Source organism: Papio anubis, chromosome 2 (genome assembly GCF_008728515.1).
Source record: "Papio anubis isolate 15944 chromosome 2, Panubis1.0, whole genome shotgun sequence".
In the NCBI taxonomy this organism is placed as follows: domain Eukaryota; kingdom Metazoa; phylum Chordata; class Mammalia; order Primates; family Cercopithecidae; genus Papio; species Papio anubis.
Window position 1 is genome coordinate 89,340,508 of NC_044977.1, and position 23,795 is coordinate 89,364,302.

General features: G+C 40.8%; 1 protein-coding gene across 12 annotated transcripts in view; it reads right to left on the bottom strand.

Moving 5' to 3' along the window:
- The window catches only part of DOCK3 (dedicator of cytokinesis 3), a 669,732-nt gene that overhangs the window by 119,335 nt on the left and 526,602 nt on the right, over window positions 1–23,795 (bottom strand). For all 12 annotated transcript variants that reach the window (XM_031662807.1, XM_031662809.1, XM_031662806.1 and 9 more), the window contains one exon: window positions 9,236–9,317. In XM_031662807.1, the coding sequence (XP_031518667.1) occupies window positions 9,236–9,317 (82 nt within the window). The remainder of the gene's footprint in view (window positions 1–9,235; window positions 9,318–23,795) is intronic.

The window sequence follows — 23,795 nt, forward strand, 5'->3', positions numbered from 1 at the left end:
ACCCTCTGTTCTAGTAGCTTTTTAATGCCTAGTCTATAAAGAACTTGAAAAATCTGTCAGTTGTTAAACCCAGATACTTGCAGGCTGGACTCTGCCACTGCTCTAGTATGTCTATATTGCGGTGACTCTTTGGGCCCATGAAGCAGAAAGTATACGCTTCTGAGCCAGCTTCATTTATTAGGTCATGCCAGTTTGAAGTCACTGAAGTAGGACATATTTTCTATTAAAATAAAGAAAATAAACGTGTACATTTTCCAAACTAAATGGCTAGGCAGCAGGTCTGACCTTTCCCTTTAGGTACTTTGGTTTTGTATGATTAACATGGCTTGCTGGGCTCAGCAGAGGACAAAAGAGGGACAGGCTCAGGATTGACATTCTGGAATCCTTAGAGGTAGGGATTAGAATCCCTATAGGTAAAAGATAGAATAGATCTTGGAGCAGCCTAAAAAAGCCAGGATTGCTTCCTCAGTTAAGTCACACAGGAAATGAAAAGCATGCTAAGACCTGGAAAGATTCACCAAAAATGTATTATGCATAGAAGAAGAACATGAACTTATTGAGCATCCTACTATCATATGCCCAAGCCCCAGAAGATGCAGGAAGGATTGGTAATTACGTGGAGCACTGGAAATAAAGACAGTAAAATAAACTAATTTTTTTTCTGAAAAGTGTAATTTTAGGACACCTGAGAGGTAGGCAAATCTAATTATGTGCTCCATACTACTCTTCTAATTTTAAAAAGTTTTTTTGTTTGTTTGGTTTTTAAGTTTGAAACAGCTACCACAAGAGATGTAATGAGTGGCATGAAACATCTGCCAGTTTCAGGGAGGTAGAACTAGACAGCAAAGTGACTTGCACCTTTTGGGCATGAGAGCTTGCTTCCTCTATTAGGTTACACAATATAAGACAACTAGCAGAGGAGCACAAGGCTGATGTCAGAGAAGTCTCCATGCAAACCCGGATGAGGACATGGAAAATAAAGCCACTTCCAGTCATTCGTCAGTACCTGACTTCCCTCTTCCCCACTCCTCTTGAATCTCTTGAATTTTTGGATCAGTACCATCTTGATCAGGACCAGGTGATGCTGGCCACCTCTGACAGATTCAACTGGGGAAGGAGAGTGGGGCAGAGGAGTGGAATAGAAGGTGAGAGGTGGAGCCTGTGGAATTTGTTCAAGCTTTAAAGGTGCTCCGATTACTGTGTAGAGACAATGGAGCACTTAACTGTGGCTCAAGCAGTTGCCCTGTCCATTTTTGCTTAAGTTAATAAACCTGTAAGAAAAGAGATCCTAAAAGTTATTACCATGTTTGTATCACCAAGAAGATCCACCGTGCCCTCTCTTTCCTCCTTGTGGTTACCTGCTAAGGAACTGATACAGCTCAGCATGGAAAAGTGTGCTGTTGTTTTAGAATGCCTTGTGAAGAGCCACCCTAAAACCCACAACGACACCCCTGCATGCCTCTCACATTGTGAACAAACAATAAAACCAAGTAAGAAATAATGAACTTTTTATTTTCACCTTCTTCAACAGAACTTTTTTTAAGGTCATGATTCTGAAGGTAAAAGGAAGAGATAAGGTTATGAGTGGAAAGATATACTGAATCAAAAGTATTAAGGAAGAAGTTTCCTGGTTCATGGCTTTTGATACTGGAATGAGAAGTATCAGGCCAGGAGCATGCATCCTATGAAGAAGGAGGAAAACAGGATTAGATGGAAACTTACTAATTTGGTGAAGGAGACATGTAAACTGAAATCAGATAAAGAAGAGGAAATGAACTGATAAAACCTTAGTGTTGGATATATTACAGAACAAGTGTGAAATGGTGAGAACAAATATGAAAACACCTCAGAAAAATGCTCCCCGAAAGGGAATTCTTCCTTCTCCCTACCCAAACCTTATCTTTCCCAGAATTCTGTACCTCCATAAATGGCCTTGCCATCAACTCAGCTGATTTAGCAAAGACCCCTTAGAAACAGTCACAGTTCTCCCTTATTATCATCTTCTACATCCAATCTAGCATTTGAAAGCCCTTGCTTTAGCCACATCAATTGCCTTTTGGTTCCTTAAAAATCCAAGCTCTTGGGGCCCGGTGCAGTGGCTCATCCCTGTAATTCCAGGACTTTGGAAGGTGGAAGTGGGTGGATCACCTGAGGCCAGGAGTGGCTAACTAGAACACACAGTGTAGAGAAGACGTTAAATGACCCGATGGAGCTGAAAACCATAGCACAAGAACTACATAACACATGCACAAGCTTCACTAGCCGATTCGATCAAGAGGAAGAAAGGGGATCAGTGATTGAAGATCAAATGAATGAAATGAAGTGAGAAGTTTAAGAGAAAAAAGAGTAAAAAGAAATGAACAAAGCCTCCAATAAATATGGGACTATGTGAAAAGACCAAATCTATGTCTGATTGGTGTACCTGAAAGTGACAGGGAGAATGGAACCAAGCTGGAAAACACTCTTCAGGATATTATCCAGGAGAACTTCCCCAACCTAGCAAGGCAGGCCAACATTCAAATTCAGGAAATACAAAGAACACCACAAAGATACTCCTCGAGAAGAGAAACTCCAAGACACATAATTGTCAGATTCACCAAAGTTGAAATAAAGGAAAAAATGTTAAGGGCAGCCAGAGAGAAAGACTGGGTTACTCACAAATGGAAGCCCATCAGACTAACAGCGGCTCTCTTGGCAGAAACTCTACAAGCCAGAAGAGAGTGGGGGCCAATAATTAACATTCTTAAAGAAAAGAATTTTCAACCCAGAATTTCACATCCAGCCAAACTAAGCTTCATAAGTGAAGGACAAATAAAATCCTTTACAGACAAACAAATGCTGAGAGATTCTGTCACCACCAGGCCTGCCTTACAAGAGCTCCTGAAGGAAGCACTGAATGTGGAAAGGAACAACTGGTACCAGCCACTGCAAAAACATGCCAAATTGTAAAGACCATTGATGCTAGGAAGAAACTGCATTAACTAACGAGCAAAATAACCAGCTAACATCATAACGACAGTATCAAATTCACACATAACAATACTAACTTTAAATGTAAATGGACTAAATGCTCCAATTATAAGACACAGACTGGCAAATTGAATAAAGAGTCAAGACCCATCAGTGTGCTGTATTCAGGAGACCCATCTCGCATACAGAGACACACACAGGCTCAAAATAAAGGGATGGGGGAAGATCAACTAAGCAAATGGAAAACAAAAAAAAGCAGGGGTTGCAATCCTAGTCTCTGATAAAATAGACTTTAAACCAACAAAGATCAAAAGAGACAAAGAAGGCCATTACACAATGGTAAAGGGATCAATTCAACAAGAAGAGTTAACCATACTAAATATATATGCACCCAATACAGGAGCACCCAGATTCATAAAGCAAGTCCTTGGAGACCTACAAAGAGATTTAGACTCCCCCACAATAATAATGGGAGACTTTTAACACCACATTGTCATTAGACAGATCAACGAGACAGAAAGTTAACAAGGATATCCAGGACTTGAACTCAGCTCTGCAGCAAGCAGACCTAATAGACATCTACAGAACCCTCCACCCCAAATCAACAGAATACACATTCTTCTTAGCACCACATCACACTTATTCCAAAATTGACCACATAGTTGGAAGTAAAGCACTCCTCAGCAAATGTACAAGAACAGAAATTATAACAAACTGTCTCTCAGATCACAGTGCAATCAAACTAGAACTCAGGATTAAGAAACTCACTCAAAACCGCTCAACTACATGGAAACTGAACAACCTGCTCCGGACTGACTACTGCATACATAATGAAATGAGGCAGAAATAAAGATATTCTTTGAAACCAATGAAAACAAAGACCAATGTACCAGAACCTCTGGGACACATTTAAAGCAGTGTGTAGAGGGAAATTTATAGCACTAAATGCCCACAAGAGAAAGCAGGAAAGATCTATAATTGACACCCTAATATCACAATTAAAAGAACTAGAGAAGCAAGAGCAAACAGATTCAAAAGCTAGCAGAAGGCAAGACATAACTAAGATCAGAACCGAAGGAGATAGCAACACCAAAAACCCTTCAAAAAATCAATGAATCCAGGAGCTGGTTTTTTTGAAACGATCAACAAAATTGATAGACTGCTAGCAACACCAATAAAGAAGAGAGAAGAATCAAATAGACGCAACAAAAAATGATAAAGGGGATAACACCACTGACCTCACAGAAATACAAACTACCATCAGAGAACACTATAAACACCTCTACTCAATAAACTAGAAAATCTAGAAGAAATGGATAAATTCCTGGACACATACACCCTCCCAAGACTAAACCAGGAAGAAGTTGAATTCCTGAATAGACCAATAACAGGCTCTGAAATTGAGGCAATAATTAATAGTCTACCAACCAAAAAAAGTCCAGGACCAGATGGATTCACAGCTGAATTCTACCAGAGGTACAAGGAGGAGCTGGTACCATTCCTTCTGAAACTATTCCAATCAATAGAAAAAGAGGGAATCCTCCCTAACTCATTTTTGAAGCCAGCATCATCCTGATACCAAACTCTGGCAGAGACCCAACGAAAAAAGAGAATTTTAGACCAACATGCCTGATGAACATCAATGCAAAAATCCTCAATAAAATACTGGTAAACTGAATCCAGCAGCACATCAAAAAGCTTATCCACCATGATCAGTGGGCTTCATCCCTGGGATGCAAGGCTGGTCCAACATACAAATCAATAAACGTAATCCATCACATAAACAGAACCAAAGACAAAAACCACATGATTATCTCAACAGATGCAGAAAAGGCCTTTGACAAAATTCAACAGCTCTTCATGCTAAAAACTCTCAATAAACTAGGTATTGATGGAACATATCTCAAAATAATACGAGCTATTTATGACAAACCCACAGCCAATATCATACTGAATGGGTAAAGGCTGGAAACATTCCCCTTGAAAACTGGCACAAGACAGGGATGCCCTCTCTCACCACTCCTATTCAACATAGTGTTGGAAGTTCTGGCCAGGGCAATCAGGCAGGAGAAAGAAATAAAGGGTAATCAATTAGGAAAAGAAGAAGTCAAATTGTCCCTGTTTGCAGATGACATGATTGCATATTTAGAAAACCCCATTGTCTCAGCCCCAAATCTCCTTAAGCTGATAAGCAACTTCAGCAAAGTCTCAGGATACAAAATCAATGTGCAAAAATCACAAGCATTCTTATACACCAATAACAGACAAACAGAGAGCCAAATCATGAGTGAACTCCCATTCACAATTGCTTCAAAGAGAATAAAATACCCAGGAATCCAACTTACAAGGACCTCTTCAAGGAGGACTACAAACCACTGCTCAACGAAATAAAAGAGGACACAAACAAATGGAAGACTATTCCATGCTCATGGATAGGAAGAATCCATATCGTGAAAATGGCTGTACTGCCCAAGGTAATTTATAGATTCAATGCCATCCTCATCAAGCTACCAATAACTTTATTCACAGAACTGGAAAAAACTACTTTAAAGCTCATATGGAACCAAAAAAGAGCCTGTATTGCAAAGATAATCCTAAGAAAAAGAACAAAGCTGGAGGCATCACACTACCTCACTTCAAACTATACTACAAGGCTACAGTAACCAAAACAGCATGGTACTGGCACCAAAACAGAGATATAGACCAATGGAAGAGAACAGACCCTCAGAAATAACACCACACACCTACAACCATCTGATCTTTGACAAACCTGACAAAAACAAGCAATGGGGAAAGGATTCCCTATTTAATAAATGGTGCTGGGAAAACTGGCTAGCCACATGTAGGAAGCTGAAACTGGATCCCTTCCTTACACCTTAAACAAAAATTAATTCAAGATGGATTAAAGACTTAAATGTTAGACCTAAAACCATAAAATCCCTAGAAGAAAACCTAGGCAATACCATTCAGGACACAGGCATGGGCAAGGACTTCATGATTAGAACACCAAAAGCAATGGCAACAAAGCCAAAATTGACAAATGGGATCTAATTAACTAAAGAGCTTCTGCACAGCAAAAGAAACTATCATCAGAGTGAACAGGCAACCTACAGAATGGGAGAAAATTGTTACAATCTACCCATCTGACAAAGGGCTAGTATCCAGATTCTACAAAGAACTTAAACAAATTTACAAGAAAAAATCAAACGACGCCATCAAAATGTGGGCAAAGAATATGAACAGACACTTCTCAAAACAAGATATTTATGCAGCCAACAGACATGAAAAAACACTCATCATCACTGGCCATCAGAGAAATGCAAATCAAAACCACAATAAGATACCATCTCACACCAGTTAGAATGGCGATCATTAAAAAGTCAGGAAACAACAGGTGCTGGAAAGGATGTGGAGAAATAGGAACACTTTTACACTGTCCATGGGACTGTAAACTAGCTCAACCGTTGTGGAAGACAGTGTGGCAATTCCTCAAGGGTCTAGAACTAGAAATACCATTTGACCCAGCAATCCCATTACTGGGTATATACCCAAAGGATTATAAATCATGCTGCTATAAAGACGAATGCACATCTATTCACAACAGCAAAGACTTGGAATCAACCCAAATGTCCATCAATGATAGACTGGATTAAGAAAATATGGCACATATACACCATGGAATACTATGCAGCCATAAAAAAGGATGAGTTCATGTCCTTTGTAAGTATATGGATGAAGCTGGAAACCATCATTCTGAGCAAACTATCGCAAGGACAGAAAACCAAACACCGCATGTTCTCACTCATAGGTGGGAATTGAACAATGAGAACACTTGGACATAGGGTGGGGAACATCACACACTGGGGCCTGTCGTGGGGAGAGGGAGGGGAGAGGGAGGAGGGGGGAGGGATAGCATTAGGAGATGCTATCTAATGTAAATGATGAGTTAATGGGTGCAGCACACCAACATGGCACATGTATACATACGTAACAAACCTGCACGTTGTGCACACGTACTCTAGAACTTAAAGTATAATAATAATAATAATAATAATAATAAAACAAAAACAAAAACAAAACCCAAGCCCTTTCCCATCTAGGCTTTTAAAGATTCTGTTTCCTCAGTCTGGAGTGCTCATTCCTTAACTCTTAACACTGACTTCAGCTCAGAGATCACCTCCTCGGAGAAGGTTTCCCAAACCCTTGATCTGAAGTAAACCCCCCTTTCCAGCTAGTCTGTTCCATTATCTTGTTTATTTACTTCATAGTACTCAACTATTTTTTTTTTTTTTCTTGAGATGGAGTTTTGCTCTGTCACCCAGGCTGGAGTGCAGCGGCACGATCTTGGTTCACTGCAACCTCCGCCTCCCAGGTTCAAGCAATTCTTGTGCCTCAGTCTCCCGAGTAGTAGCTTGGATTGCAGGTGCATGCCACCATGCCCGGTTAATTTTTGTATTTTCAGTAGAGATGAGGTTTCACCATGTTGGCCAGGCTGGTCTTGAACTCCTGACCTCAGGTGATCTGCCCGCCTTGGCTTCCCAAAGTGCTAGGATTATAGGCGTGAGTCGACACGGCCAGCCAAGTTTTTTTTTTTTTTTTTTTAAACTGACTTTGTAAGCCAAGGTTGGTGGCAACATTAATTAGAATTACGATAAATACATGTATTTATCTGTTTTATGTATATTGTATGTCTTTCCCCACTTGAATGAAAGTACTATGAAGCCCTAGCCATTTTTGTTTGGGCCCCTGCTGAAACTCCAGTGGTTAGTACAATGTCTGAAGCATGGCAGGTATCAAGCAACATTGACTGAATGATTAAACAAATTATTTTTAGGAGAAATCAACTTCTGTGCTGCCTTCTCCAGTATCCTTAAGCAATTATTTTTTAGGCTCATATAGAATCTTTTGCATTTAACTCAACTTTTATCCACTCAAAGATTGTTAGGTACCTGACAGGTGCTAGGGTTCTGAGAAGAAGAGAACCCAGGCCCTTTCCTCACATGCCTCAGCACCCTGCCCTACACTTGTGTTCGTGCCTCCCCTTAGGACACTGCAGATATGTTCTTGAAGAAGATGGGCTGATTTTATTCATCATTGCATCTCAGCCCCTAGGACAGATGGTACTGCTCAGCAGACATTTGTATGAAAGAGGACAGAAAAGAACTTTGTAGCCTCAGATTTTTACAGAATGTGCAAATAAGCAGCAGGGTAAATGCAAATCTATGATTTGATTTTGCCCCTTCAGTCTGATAATGTTTGAGAAGACATTATGTTGCACCTGTTAAACATGTGGAAAAGGACAAAAACACAGGTCTAGTACTACTCTGTGCAGGTGATGTGATACTAAAAGAGGACAGAAATAAAGCAAAACTAATTTGCTTTTTTTTTTTTTTTTTTTGCAGAAGCAGTAGCCATGAAAAGAAGTTACCAGACAGTGGAGTTAACTCAAAATGAGAACAGTCCCCTGTCAATTGGAGCTACCCAGCAATACAAAGGGCTGCCTTGTCAGGGAACCTGTCTAAGCAGGAATGCTGACAATGGTCACGACCATGGAAGACCACAGTTCTTCCTAAGGCCACAATTTTAAGATTATCTTCCTCTGAACAAATCCACATACAGTGCATCTACTCAGCTTTTTTTACTTAAAACCGTTCAAAAAATGAATGCTTAGTAACTACCAAAAAACAGAACACTATTAGAGGATCTTAATTCAATCAACATTGCCACCAACATTGGCTTAGAAGGAGTTACTATACTTTAGCCAGTGGTAGAAAGGACTGATACTATGGGTAAGAAATCAGGCAGGGGAGGATGGCCAGGAGCCATGTGCATATCATCTCTCCCTCCTTCTTTAAAATTACCAGGAATAAAGGTTTTCTGGGACAAAATCAAGGTAAAAAGGAAGGGGAACATCACATACCGGGGCCTATCATGGGGAGGGGGGAGGGGGGAGGGATTGCATTGGGAGTTATACCTGATGTAAATGACGAGTTGATGGGTGCAGCAGACCAACATGGCACAAGTATACATATGTAACAAACCTGCACGTTATGCACATGTACCCTACAACTTAAAGTATAATAATAATAAATAAATTAAAAAAAAAAAAAAAAAGAAAGAGAAATTATGTGGATCAAGACAGTAATTCCTGAAAGCAGGCCAGGTACTGCGATGTCAACATTTGTCCTGCACATTATATCATTGAGATTACTCACAAATAATTGCATGAGTGGGTCTCTTATGTATGGAGAGGTTAGTACATTACCCGCATGGCTTCTTGAATGTGGTCCTGTCGAATCAGTTCTGCTGAGCAGTCCATATACCACTTCAAACAGCGGATGAGCTCCCTGGGAAAGAGAACAGTTCCAGAAACCCCACTTTAATTCAAAAGTAATGCAGACTGAAATGTTTGTAGCCCTGAATTAGGCAAATAGGAAATAATATTCTGCTGATAAGCTAGAAAGGAGTGGCAGATCCATTATAGCTTTGGAATATTCAGGTCATCTCAGAACAAACAACACCCTTTGTCCATAGGAGTTGCCACATTTTAAACAGCAATTAAAATAACTTTTCCCCACTATCTCTGACATATATTTATTTTTGATTACAAGAAAGTTTCCACCCAAGTCTGGGCAACATGGCGAAACCTTATCTCTACAAAATAATACAAAAATTAGCCAGGCATGGTGGTACACGCCTGTAGTCCCAGCTACTCAGGAGGCTGAATCAGGTGGATCAATTGAGCCCAGGAGCTAAAGGCTGCAGTGAGCCATGACTGTGCCACTGCACTCCAGCCTGGGCAACAGAACAAGATCTCATCTGAAAAAAAAAAATAGTTTTCCTAAAGACCTGGACTGGATGTGTATATTTTTATTTTGTCTTAAATTGCTAGGTTTTCAGAACATCTGACACCAGCTAGTAAATAGTAGACTCTGAATAAAAGTATGTAGTCCCAGGAGTCCCTATTCACAACCCCTGCTCTATCCCATCTATCTTATTTCCTTAGGACTAAGTCATCTGAATGGAATGAGATTACTGGGTCAGAAGGTCTGCATATTTATATGGCAACAGAGCACAGAGGTCAGAAGTATAGGCCGTGGATATTCTGGAGCCTATCAATATCTAGTTTTGTATCATTGAATGAGTTATTTAATCCCCTGTGTCTCGTTCTCTTCAATGAAAATATGGGGAAATGGTACATCTCAAAGTTATTGTAAACACTAATAGAATGACGCATATAAAGCACATAGTACAGTCCACTCTCCAAAGTGACATTAAAGTATGAGAGTTCCAGTGACTCCATAGCCTTGCCACCATTGGGTTTTATTTATATTTTCAATAATTATGCTAATTTCGCATAAGAAAATGGTGATTTCTGGCTGGGTGTGGTGGTTCATGCCTGTAATCCCAGCACTCTGGGAGGCTGAGGTGGGTGGATCACAAGGTCAGGAGTTTGAGACCAATCTGGCCAATATAGTGAATCCCCATCTCTACTAAAAATACAAAAAATTATCTGGGTATGGTGGTGTGTGCCTGTAATCCCAGCTACTTGGGAAGCTGAGGCAGGAGAATCATGTGAACCCAGGAGGCAGAGGTTGCAGTGAGCCAAGAACAGGCCATTGCACTCCAGCCCAGGCGACAGTACAAGACTCTGTCTCAAAAAAAAAAAAAAAAGAAAGAAAGATGAAAGAAAGAAAGAAAGAAAGAAAGAAAGAAAGAAAGAAAGAAAGAAAGGAAAAAAGAAAGAAAGAAAGAAAGAAAGAAAGAAAGAAAGAAAGAAAGGAAAAAAGAAAGAAAGAAAGAAGGAAAATGGCGATTTCTTATTGCTTTAATGGTCTTATTTATTTTTTTCTTTGAGACAGACACTTGCTCTGTCAACCAGACTGGAGTGCAGTGGCGCGATCTCAGCTCATTGTAACCTCTGCCTCCAGGGTCCAAGCAATTCTTGTGTCTCAGCCTCCCAAGCAGCTGGGATTACAGGAAGGGGAGCATGCACCACCATGCTTGGCTGATGTTTGTACTTTTAGTAGAGATGGGGTTTCACCACGTTAGCCAGGCTGGTCTCGAACTCCTGGCCTCAAGTGATCCACCTGCCTCAGCCTCCCAAAGTGCTGGGATTACGGGTGTGAGCCACCATGTCTGGCTTGCTTTAATAGTCTTAGATAACCTGTGTTTCTCACATTTGTTTACTAGTTATATAAACTCCTTTATGAACTGTCTTTTTATATTCTTTGACATTTTTTTGTGGGTGCTATTTTAGCTATTCAAATGTTTCTCATGGAAAAAACAAGACATTTTTAGCAGCTTTACCATCATTTCCTAGAAGTAAAAGTATAGCAACTATGTAACAAACTATAGTTTGAAATATCAGCTGAAAGCCCACAGCTAACATCAAACATAATGGTAGAAGACTGAAAGCTTTTCATCTAAGATCAGAAACAAGATAAAAATGCTCGTTTTTGACATTTTTATTCAACATAGTACTGGAAGTCCTAGCCAGTAACATTAGGCAAGAAAAAGAAATAAAAGACATTCAAATTAAAAAGGAAGAATAAAATGCTCTGTTTTCAGATGATACAATCTTATATGTAGAAAACTCTAAAGAATCCCCCCAAAAAACCTGTTAGAACTAATAAATAAATTCAGTAAAGTTGCAGGACACAAAATCAACACAAAAAATAAAATACATTTCTATATGCTAAAAATGAATAATCTGAAAATGAAATTAAGACAACAATTCCATTTACAAGAGCATCAAAAAGAATGAAATACTTAGGACATATTTAAGGAGACAAAAGAGTTTTATACATGTTGCTTAAAGAAATAAAAGATAGCAATAAATGGAAATACATCTTATATTCATGAATTAGAAGGTTTAATATTGTTATTAAAGATGTAAATGCTACCCAAAGTGATCTACAGATTCAATGCAATCCCTAACACAATTCCAACGGTATTTTTTGAAGAAAAAAAAAAGTCCATCCTAATATGGAATTACAAGTGACCTGGAATAGCCAAAAGCATCTTGAAAAAGAGGAACAAAATTGCGGTCTCACACTTCCTGATTTCAAAACATCACAAAGCTACAGCAATCAAAACAACGTTGAATTAGCATAAAGACATATTTATAAAACAATGGAAAAAAATAGGCCAGAAATAAAGCCTCACATATACGGTCAAGGGGCCAAAGTACCACCCTTTTGACAAGGATGCCAAGGCCATTCAGTGGGGAAGAGACAGCTTCGATAAATGGAACTGGGAAATTGGATATCCACATGCAAAAAGAATGAAGTCAGACACTTATCTTACACAATATACAAAAATTAACTCAAAATGGATCAAAGACCTAAATGTAAAGGCTAGAATTATAAAACACTTAAAAAAAAGACAGGTGAAAGCTTCATGACATTAGGCAATGATTTCTTGAAAATGACACCAAAAGCACAGGCAACAACAAAAAACAAGGTGGACTACATCAAAATTTTAAAAACTTCTGTGTCTCAAAGGACAAAATCAACAGAGTGAAAAGGTAACCAAGTGACTGGCAAAAATATTTATAAATCATATAACTGATAAGGGGTTAATACTCAGAATATATAAACAACTCCTGTAACTCAACAATAAAACAAATAACCTCTTTTAAAAAAAATGGGTGAAGGACTTGAATAGACATTTCTCCAAGGAAGATAATTAGGGAAACACAAATAAAAAACATAAAGAAATATCACTTTACACCCATTAGGGTGGCTACTATCAAAAAAACCCCCAGAAACCAGCCTGGCCCTCAATGGCTCTGGAGGAAAGGTGAGTGAACTATTAAGGAGCAATTTGCTCTTACCAATGGCCTCTGGAACCCTGACAGAAAGAGAACCCTCAACTACCACAGATACTTGAGTTGGCAGGGAGAGCTGCTTAAAGAAGTGGTAGGGGTAGCAAACCAGCTGATGTGGAGCCCAGGGGTGTTGGTGTGGGAGTGTCTGCAGTGGTGCACAGCCAGGGATGGCCATCCCCTTAGGCTTGACTTGCTCCCATGGGAGACTTCAGACCTAGGGGAACTGTTGGTCTTGAACTCTACAGGGCGGTCTTGCTCATCAGATGGGGCTGGTCTATCCTGAGCACTCCTTGATCGTCTGGCCTCTCCTGGGGCCCAAGTCTGGCCATACCTGCTTGCAGGGCAGCCTCAGGTGACCTGCGGGCCCCACATCATAGTTTCTTTTTTTTTTTTTTTTACTGATATTTGGATTGAACTAGCCTCTCTTTTTTTTTTTTTTTTTTTTTTAAAATTTATTTATTATTATTATACTTTAAGTTGTAGGGTACATGTGCATAACGGCAGGTTTGTTACATATGTGGTTTCTTGTGCCATGTTGCTGTGCTGCACCCATCAACTCAAGTCATTTACATCAGGTATAACTCCCAATGCAATCCCTCCCTCCTCCCATGATAGGCCCTGGTGTGTGATGTTCCCTTCCTGAGTCCAAGTGATTCATTGTTCAGTTCCCACCTAAGGAGTGAGAGAACATGTTTGGTTTTCTGTTCTGTGATAGTTTGCTAAGAATGATGGTTTCCAGCGCATCCATGTCCCTACAAAGTGACGAACTCAACTCTTTTTATGTATTGCATAGTATCCATGCCAGTATATGTAAAGCCACATTTTCTTAATCCAATCTGTCACTGATGGACATTTGGGTTGATCTCCCAAGTCTCTTTGCTATTAGAATAGTGCTGCAATAAAACATACGTGTGTGCATGTGTCTTTATAGCAGTATAATTTATAATCCTTGGGGTATATCCCCAGTAATGGGATGGCTGGGTCATATGGCACATCTAGTTCTAGATCCTTGAGGAATCAAGCATACTGTTTTCCATAATGGTTGAACTAGTTTTACAATCCCACCAACAGTGTAATGTCTATCTCCAGCACCTGTTGTTTCCTGACTTTAATGATCAGCCATTCTGGTGTGAGATGGTATCTCATTGTGGTTTTGATTTGCATTTCTCTGATGGCCAGTGATGATGAGCATTTTTTCATATGTCTGGCTGTATGAATGTCTTCTTTGAGAAAATGTCTGTTCATATCCTTTGCCCACTTTTTGATGGGGTTGTTTGTTTTTTTCTTTGTAAATTTGTTTGAGTTCTCTGTAGGTTCTGGATATTAGCCCTTTGTCAGATGAGTAGATTGCAAACATTTTCTCCCATTCTGTAGGTTGCCTGTTCACTCTGATGGTAGTTTTTATACCATCTTTAAACTAAGAAGCTCTTCAGTTTAATTAGATCCCATTTGTCAATTTTAGCTTTTGCTGCCGTTGCTTTTGGTGTTTTAGACATGAAGTTCTTTTACCATGCCTATGTCCTGAATGGTACTATCTAGGTTTTCCTAGGATTTTTAAGCAGGGTATTAGGTCTAACATTTAAGTCTCTAATCCATCTTGAATTAATTTCGTATAAGGAGTAGGGAAAGGATCCAGTTTCAGCTTTCTACTTTATGGCTAGCCAATTTTCCCAGCACCATTTATTAAATAGGGAATCCTTTTCCCCCATTTCTTGTTTTTCTTTTTCTGTGGCTTGTCAAAGATCAGATGGCTGTAGATGTGTGGTATTATTTCTGAGGACTCTGTTCTGTTCCATTACCTATATCTCTGTTTTGGGTACCAGTACCATGCTGCTTTGGTTACTGTAGCCTTGTAGTATAGTTTGGAAGTCAGGTAGCGTGGGATGCCTCCAGCTTGTTCTTTGACTTAGGATTGGTTCCTGAGATGCAGGCTCTTTTGGTTCCATATGAACTTTAAAGCAGTTTTTCCAATTCTGTGAAGAAACTCATTGGTAGCTTGATGATGGCATTGAATGTATAAATTACCTTTGGGCAGTATGGCCATTTTCACGATATTGGATTCTTCCTATCCATGAGCATGGTATGTTCTTCCATTTGTTTGTGTCTCTTTTATTTCACTGAGCAGGAGTTTTGTGTGTCTCCTCCTTGAACAGGTCCTTTACATCCCTTTGTCAGTTGGATCAGGTATTTTATTCTCTTTGAAGCTACCTCAGAATGGAAGTTCATTCATGATTTGGCTCTGTGTTTGTCTTTGTTATTGGTGTATAAGAATGCTTGTGATTTTTGCACATTAATTTTGTATCCTGAGACTTTGTTGAAAGAAAGCATTGCTTAAGGAGATTTTAAGGAGACAAATGGGGTTTTCTAAATATAACCATGTCATCTGCAAACAGGGACACAATTTGACTTCTTTCTTTTCCTAACTGAATTCCCTTGATTTCTTTTCTCTGCCTTCCACTGCCCTAGCCAGAACTTCCAACACTATGCTGGAATAGGAGTGGTGAGAGAGGGGCATCCCTGTCTTGTGCCAGTTTTCAAAGGAATTTTTTCCAGTTTTGCCCATTCAGTATGATATTGGCTGTGGGTTTGTCATAAATAGCTCTTATTATTTCGAGGTACGTTCCATCAATACCGAATTTATTGAGCTGCTTAGCATGAAGGGCTGTTGAATTTTGTCAAAAGCCTTTTCTGCATCTATTGAGATAATCATGTGGTTCTTATTCTTTGGTTCTGTTTTATATGCTGGATTATGTTTATTGATTTGCGAATGTTGAACCAGCCTTGCATCCCAGGATGAAGAAGCCCACTTATCGCCGGTGGATAAGCTTTTGATGTGTTGTTGAATCCGGTTTGCCAGTATTTTATTGAGGATTTTGCATCGATGTCTTTCATCAGGGATATTGGTCTAAAATTTCTTTTTTTGTTGTGTCTCTGCCAGGCTTTGGTTCAGGGATGATGTTGGCCTCTGTAAACAGAGTTAGGGAGGATTCTTCCGCCATCGGGAATAGTTTCAAAGGAATGGTACTAACTCTTTATACTCCTGTAGAATTCAGCTGTGAATCCATCTGGGTCCTGGACTTTTTGGTTGGTAGACTATTTAATTATTGTGCCTCAATTTCAGGAGCCTACTATTGGTCTATATTCAGGATTCAACTTCTTCCTGGTTTAGTCTTGGAAGAGTGTAAGTGTCCAGAAATTATCCATTCTTCTAGGTTTTCCAGTTTATTTGTGTAGAGGTGTTTATAGCATTCTGATGGTAGTTTGTATTTCTGTGGGTCGGTGGTGATATCCCTTTATCATTTTAATTGTGTCGATTTGATTCTTCTCTTTCTTCTTTATTAGTCTTGCTAGTGGTCTGTCAATTTTGTTGATCTTTTTCAAAACCAACTCCTGGATCTGTTGATTTTGAGGGTTTTTGTGTCTCTATCTCCTTCAGTTCTGCTCTGATCTTAGTTATTTCTTGCCTCTCTGCTAGCTTTGGAATGTAGTTTGCTCTGTTTCTCTAGTTCTTTTTAATTACATGTTAGAGTGTCAATTTCTTTTTGATCTTCCTGCTTCCCAAGGCATTTAGTGCCATAAATTTCCTCTACACACTGCTCTTAAATGTGTGTCCTGCAGGATGTCCCAAGGTATGTTGTATCTTTTGTTCCTATTGGTTTCAAAGAACATCTTTATTTCTGCCTCATTTCGTTATGTACCCAGTAGTCATTCATATGTTGTTCAGTTTCCATGTAGTTGTTGGTCTTGGATTTCGAGTTTCTTAGTCCTGAGTTCTAGTTTGAATTTCCTCTGCACTGTGGTCTGAGAGACAGTTTGTTATAATTTCTAGTTCTTGTACATTTGTTGAGGAGTGCTTTACTTCCAATTATATGGTCAATTTTGTGGAGTAAGTAATGATGTGGTGCTGAGAAGAATGTATATTCTGCTGACGGGGTGAGAGGCTCCATGGATGCCCATGAATTCAAGCTTGGTTGCATATTCTAAATTCTACATCTTGCTTAATCTTCTGTCTCTGTCGACTGGCCCAAATGTTTGACAGTGGGAGGTTAGCCCATACACGGTGTGGCGGAGTCTAAGTCTCCTTTGTAAGTCTCTACATCATTATGACAAATCAGTGCTCCATTAAAAATATGGTGTTTTTAGGATGAAGGGTTTTCCTGTAGAACAAGATCCCTTTACCATGGGGAAATGGCCTTTCTTTGTCCCTTTTGATTCTGTTGCCCTTCATCCTGTCTATCAGAGATTTAGACATCAAAAATCTCCTTTTTTTGCTCCATTGTTTCGGTATAAAATTCTCCATCCCTTTCATTTTGTTCATGTGTGTTCTGCATGATGGGTCTCCTGGCAGACTGATGGTCCGACTCCTTTTTATCCAGTTTGTTCAGTCTTTTTCATTGAGCATTTAGTCCAGTTTACTTTGGTAAGCGCAGATTGTTATGTGAATTTGACTGCCACTATGGATATTAACTGGTTATTTTGCTCTGTTAGTTTGATGCAGTTTCTTCCCAGTGCCTCGATGGTTCCTTATATTTTGGCATGTTTTTAACAATGGCTTAAAATTGGTTTGTCTTTTCCTATGTTGAGGCTCAGGGTCTCCCTGGTAAGTAGCCTTAGTAGACAAAAAATCAAGTACTCTGGCTTATCTTGTATGGATTATTTCTCCTTCACCATGGAAACTTTAGTTCATTGACATGAAATCAGTTTAAAATTTTTCTTGTCTGCTGAAGATGGTCTCACCTCTTCTCATTGGAGCTTCTGCCAGGAGATCTGCTTGTGGAGTCTGATGGGTTTCCTCAGGGTAACCTTGAACCCTTTCTCTGGCTTGCCCTTGATTTTTTCCTTCACTGGTCTTGAATCTGGCAATTATGTGTCTTGAGCGGTTTTCCTCGAGGAGTATCTTTGCATGCCTCTTGTATTTCCTGATTTGAATGTTAATTGCCTCACTGGTTGTAGTTCTCCTGATGATATCCCGAAGAGTGTTTCCAAACTCAGTCCATTTTCCCCTCTACTTAGGCACCCTAATCATAGACGGGAGATTTGGTTCTTTTTAGAGAATCCCATACTTCTGCAGGCTTTGCCCATTTCTTTTTTCTTTTTTTCTTTTATTTCTCTTCGCTTCACTTTGTCCATTGACCTCAACTGATACCTTTTCTTCCAGTTTGACTAATGTTTAATAAAGAAAAATGGTCGTTTGATTGGCTTGCTTTTCATCCTTTCAGCCTGTCATGAATCTCTCTGCAATGAATTACCTGTTAAATTATAATTCTTTCCACTTTTTTTTAAGATTTTAGTTTCTTTGCTTGGGTAATGTGAATTCCTCCTTTAGCTCTGAGAAATTTGATGGATCAGCCTTTCTCTCATCTCTGTCAAAGTCATTCTCCTGTCCAGCTTTGATCCATTGTTAAGGACAGCCGCGCCTCCTTTGCCGGGGAGATGTGCTCTTATTTTTTTGAATTTCCAGTTTTTTTGCCCTGCTTTTTCCCCATCTTTGTGGCTTTAGCTGCCTCTGGTCTTTGATGATGGTGATGTACTGATGGGTTGGTGTGCAGGTGGCCCTTCCTGTTTGATAGTTTTCCTTCTAACAGTCAGGACTCCTCAGCTGTAGGTCTGCTGGAGATTTGCTTGAGGTCCACTCCAGACCCTGTTTGCCTGGGTATCAGCAGCAGAGGCCGCAGTAGGAAGAACATTCTGGAACAGCGAGTACCTGTCTCGACTCTTTGCTGGAAGCTTCCTCTCAGGGGTGCACTCCACCCCTGTGAGGTGTAAGTGCCAGACTGCTCTCTAGTGGGGAAGGCTCTCCAGTTAGGCTACTCCAGGGGTCAGGGACCCACTTGAGCAGGCAGTCTGTCCCTTCTCAGATCTCAACCTCCCAAGTTAGGAGATCCACTGCTCTCTTTCTAAAGCTGTCAGACAGAGTCATGGCGCCTGCAGAGGTTTCTGCTGCTTTTTGCTGTTGTTGTTGTGTGTGCCCTGTCCCAGAGGTGGAGCTCCACAGAGACAGGCAGGCTCTCTGAGCAAGGTGGAGTCCACCAGTTGAGCTTCCCAGCAGCCCAGAGCCACCTACTTAAGCCTCAGCAATGGCGGGCTTCCTCCCCTCTGTAGCCCTCCTCAGCTAAGCTGCCTTGCCGGAAGATCACAGGACTGCTGTGCTAGCAATGAGGAGGCTCCGCGGGCGTGGGACTCTCCCGGCCAGGTGTGGGATATGATCTCCTGGTGTGCTGTTTGCTTAAAGCGCAATATTGGGGTGGAGTTACCCATTTTCCAGGTGTTGTGTGTCTCAGTTCCCTGGCTAGAAAAAGGATTCCTTCCCCCTTGGCGCTTCCCAGGTGAGGCTGCATGCTCTGGCCCCAGCCAGCTCTCGCTGGTCGGGCTGCAGCAGCTGACCAGCACCGATCGTCAGGCACTCCTGCGAGATGAACCTGTGCACTCAGTTGAAAAAAATGCAGAAATCACCGGTCTTCTGTGTCGCTCGCGCTGGGAGTTGGAGACTGGAGCTGTTCCTATTTGGCCATCTTGCTCCGCCCCCTCCCCACATCATAGTTTCTACACAGACCATGCTTGACGGTGGGGAGAGCTCCACTGCAGCGACCCTATGCCACGCACCAGCCCGCATGCCCCCTCCCCATACTGCAGGTTCCCCAGGACCCATGGCAACTCTCCACAATGCTTTACTGGCTTGTGTCTGCACTGGCAGGTTTTGCTTTCCTTTTTCCATTAAAAAGTGGGCTAGTATGTAGGAGTGCAGCCTGCCCCCTGCTCCCACCACCACTGCAGACAGAGCCTTGGTGGGCACAGAGCCAGCCAGCCCTGCCCCTGCCAGTGCCCCATCCTTGCCCTAACACTGTGCAGAGAATAGCAGATCCTCCCCTATCCTGAGTGACCACTTCTGCTTGCAGGACACAGAGAAAGCATCCAGACCTTCAGTGTCCCAACCCTGCGCCATCACCACCTCTACTGTGACTGTGCAAAAGTTGCCAGCAGGGGCCCCAGCTCTGCCCAGCTGTGCTGCCTCTGCCACCTTGGTCAACACGTGCAGGGAGGCAGGTACCCCGGCACCAGCACCTGCTAGCACTCTGCCACAGGTGACTCTGCCACAGCTGCTATACCCACTGCTGCTGGCACATGTGAAAGGGGATAGATCCAGCTGTCACTGCACTATGAAATACTTTGGCTTACACCACCCAGCCAAAGTGAAATAGTCAGCAGTCTGGGAGCATCTCAGCCTACCCAGTACAGTGGATTCCTAACCTTGAGGAGCCAGAGAACAAAGTTGGGGCCCAATACAAGTCTCCAAGTTGTGTTAGAGTGCACAGTCCAGGAGTTAGGAGTTGAGCACTGACCCCTAAAATGTTCCAGAAATGAATCCAGCTGGCTGAATCCACCTTACACCACAATCAAACACTCAAGGTCATCAAATAGGATAAAAGGAAAAAAAAACCAAAACTCATCCAAAGGACAGCAACCTCAAAGATTGAAGAGTGACAAGCCCACAAAGACGAGAAAGAACCAGCACAAAGACCCTGGCAACTCAAAAAGCCTTCCTTCCTCCAAATGATTGCATCACCTCTCCAGCAAGGGTTCTGAACTGGGCTGAAAGGGCTCAAATGACAGAAATAGAATTCAGAATATGGATAGGAATGATGATCATTGAGCTACAGGAGTATGCTGAAAGTTAATCCAAGGAAGCTAAAAATCATAATAAAACAATGCAGGAGCTGACAAACAAAATAGCTAGTATAGAAAAGCATGTAACTGACCTGATAGAGCTGAAAAACACTCTACAGGAATTTCAGAATGCAATTGCAAGTATTAACAGCAGAATAGACCAAGTTCAGGAAAGAATCTCAGAGCTTGAAGACTGGCCTTCTGAAATATGACAGTCAGACAAGAACAGAGAAAAAAGAATGAAAATGAATGAACAAAACCTCTGAGGAATATGGGATTATGTAAAGATACCAAGTCTACAACTCACTGGTGTCCTTGAAACAGACGGGGAAAACGGAACCAACTTAGAAAACATATTTCAGGATATCATCCATGAAGACTTCCCCAACCTAGCTAGAAAGGCCAACATTCAAATTCAGGAAATGCAGAGAATCCTAGTAAAATACTTCACAAGAAGATCATCTCTAAGACACATATTCATCAGATTCTTCAAGGTCAAAATGAAAGAAAAAAGTATTAAAGGCATTTAGAAAGAAGGATCAGGTCACCTACAAAGGGAAGCCCATGAGACTAAAAGTGCACCTCTCAGCAGAAACCCTACACATAAGAAGAGACTGGGGGCCAATAGTCAACACTCTTAAAGAAAAGAAATTCCAACAAATAATTTCATCTCCAACCAAACTAAGCTTCATAAGCGAAGGAGAAATAAGATCCTTTTCAGACAACCAAATGTTGAGGGAATTTGTTACCACCAGACCTGCCTTATAAGAGCTCCTGAAGGAAGCACTAAATATGGAAAGAAAAGACCATTACCAGCCACCACAAAAACACACAAGTACACAGACCAGTGACAATATAAAACAATTACATAAACAAGTCTGTAAAATAACCAGCTAACATCATAACCGGATCAAATCCACACATATCAATACTAACTCTGAATATAAATGGACAAAATTTTCCATTTAAAAGGCATAGAGTGGCAAGCTGGATAAAGAACCATGACCCATTCTCAGCAAACTATTGCAAGAACAGAAAACCAAACACCGCATGTTCTCACTCATAGGTGGGAACTGAACAATGAGATCACTTGGACTCTGGAAGGGGAACATCACACACCAGGGCCTATCACGGGGAGCGGGGAGGGGGGAGGGATTGCATTGGGAGTTATACCTGATGTAAATGGCGAGTTGATGGGTGCTGATGAGTTGATGGGTGCAGCACGCCAACATGGCACAAGTATACATATGTAACAAACCTGCACGTTATCCACATGTACCCTAGAACTTAAAGTATAATTAAAAAAAAAAAAAAGAAAGAAAGAAAAAAAAAAAGAACCATGACCCATTCATATGCTGTCTTCAGAGAGACCCATCTCACATGCAGTGACACAAGTAGGCTCAAAATAAAGGGATGGAGAAAAATCTACCAAGCAAATGGAAAACAGAAAAACAGTAGGGGTTGCAATGCTGATTTCAGACAAAACAGATTTCAAACCAACAAAGATTACAAAAGACAAAGAAGGGTATTACATAATGTTGAAGAGTTCAACAAGAAGACTTAACTCTCCTGAAGCATATATGCACCCAACACAGGAGCACCCAGATTCGTAAAGCAAGTTCTTAGAGGCCGTCACAGAGACTTAGACTCCTACACAATAATAGAGGGAGACTTCAACACCACACTGACAATATTAGACGTATCATCAAGACAGAAAATTAACAAAGATATTCAGGACCTACACCGGCACTAGATCAAATGGACCTGACAGACATCCTACAGAACTCTCCACTCAAAAGCAACAGAACATACATCTGTCTCATTGCCATATGGCATATAGTCTAAAATTGACCACATAATTGGGACACAAAACACTCCTCAGCAAAATCACTGAAATCATACTCTCTCAGACCACAGCACAATCAAATTAGAAATCAAGACTAAGAAATTCACTCAAAGCCATAAAATTACATGGAAATGGAATAACTTGCTCCTGAATAACTTCTGGGTAAATAATGAAATTAAGGCAGAAATCAACAAGTTCTTTGAAACTAATTAAAATAAAGATGCAATATACCAGAATCTCTGGGACACAGGTAAGGCAGTGTTAAGAGGGAAATTTATAGCACTAAATGCCCAAATCAAAAAGTTAGAAAGACCTCAATTTAACAGCCTAACATCAGAACTAAAAGAACTAGAGAACCAAGAGCAAACCAATCCCCAAACTAGCAGAAGACATGAAATAACCAAAATCAGAATTGAACTAAAGGAGATTGAAACACAAAAAACCATTCAAAAGATCAATGAATCCAGGATGATTTTTTGAAAAAAATAAAATAGACTACTAGCTAGACGAATAAAGAAGAAAAAAGAGAATATTCTAATAAATACAGTCAGAAATCAAAAAGGGGATATTCCCTTTGACCCCCACAGAAATACAAATAACCATAAGAGAATATTACGAACACCTTTATGCACATAAACTAAAAAATCTAGAAGAAATAAATAAATTCATGGACACAAACACTCTCTCCCAAGAGTGAACCAGGAAGAAATGGAATCCCCAAGCAGACCAATAATAAACTCTGAACTTGAGTCAGTAACAGCCTACCATCACCACCACCACCACCACCACCAGCCCAGGACCAGACAGATTCACAGCCGAATTGTACCAAATGCACAAAAACATGAGGCCAGCAGCTGGGCGTGGTGGCTTATACCTGTAATCCCAGCACTTTGGAAGGTCGAGGCAGGCAGATCACGAGGTCAGGAGATCGAGACCATCCTGGCCAACATGGTGAAACCCTGTCTCTACTAAAATACAAAAAAAAAAAAAAAATTAGCCAGGCATGGTGGTACACACCTGTAGTCCCAGCTACTCAGGAGTCTGAGGCAGGGGAACCACTTGAACCCAGGAGGTGGAGGTTGCAGTGAGCCAAGATGGCACCACTGCACTCCAGCCTGGCGAAGCGCAAGACTCTGCCTCAAGAAAAAAAAAAAAAAAATGAGGCCAGCATCATTCTGATACCAAAACCTGGCAGACACACAACAACAGCAAAAAGCTACAGCCCAGTATCCTTGATGAATATTGATGCAAAAATCCTGAACAAAATACTGGTAAACCAAATCCAGCAGCACATCAAAAAGCTTTTCCACTACAATCAAGTAGTGTCAAGTAGGGTTTATCGGCCAGGCGCAGTGGCTCAGGCCTGTAATCCTAGCACTTTGGGAGGCCGAGGTGGGCAGATCAACTGAGGTCAGGAGTTCAAGACCAGCCTGGTCAATATGATGAAACCCTATCTCTACTAAAAACACAAAAATCAGCCGG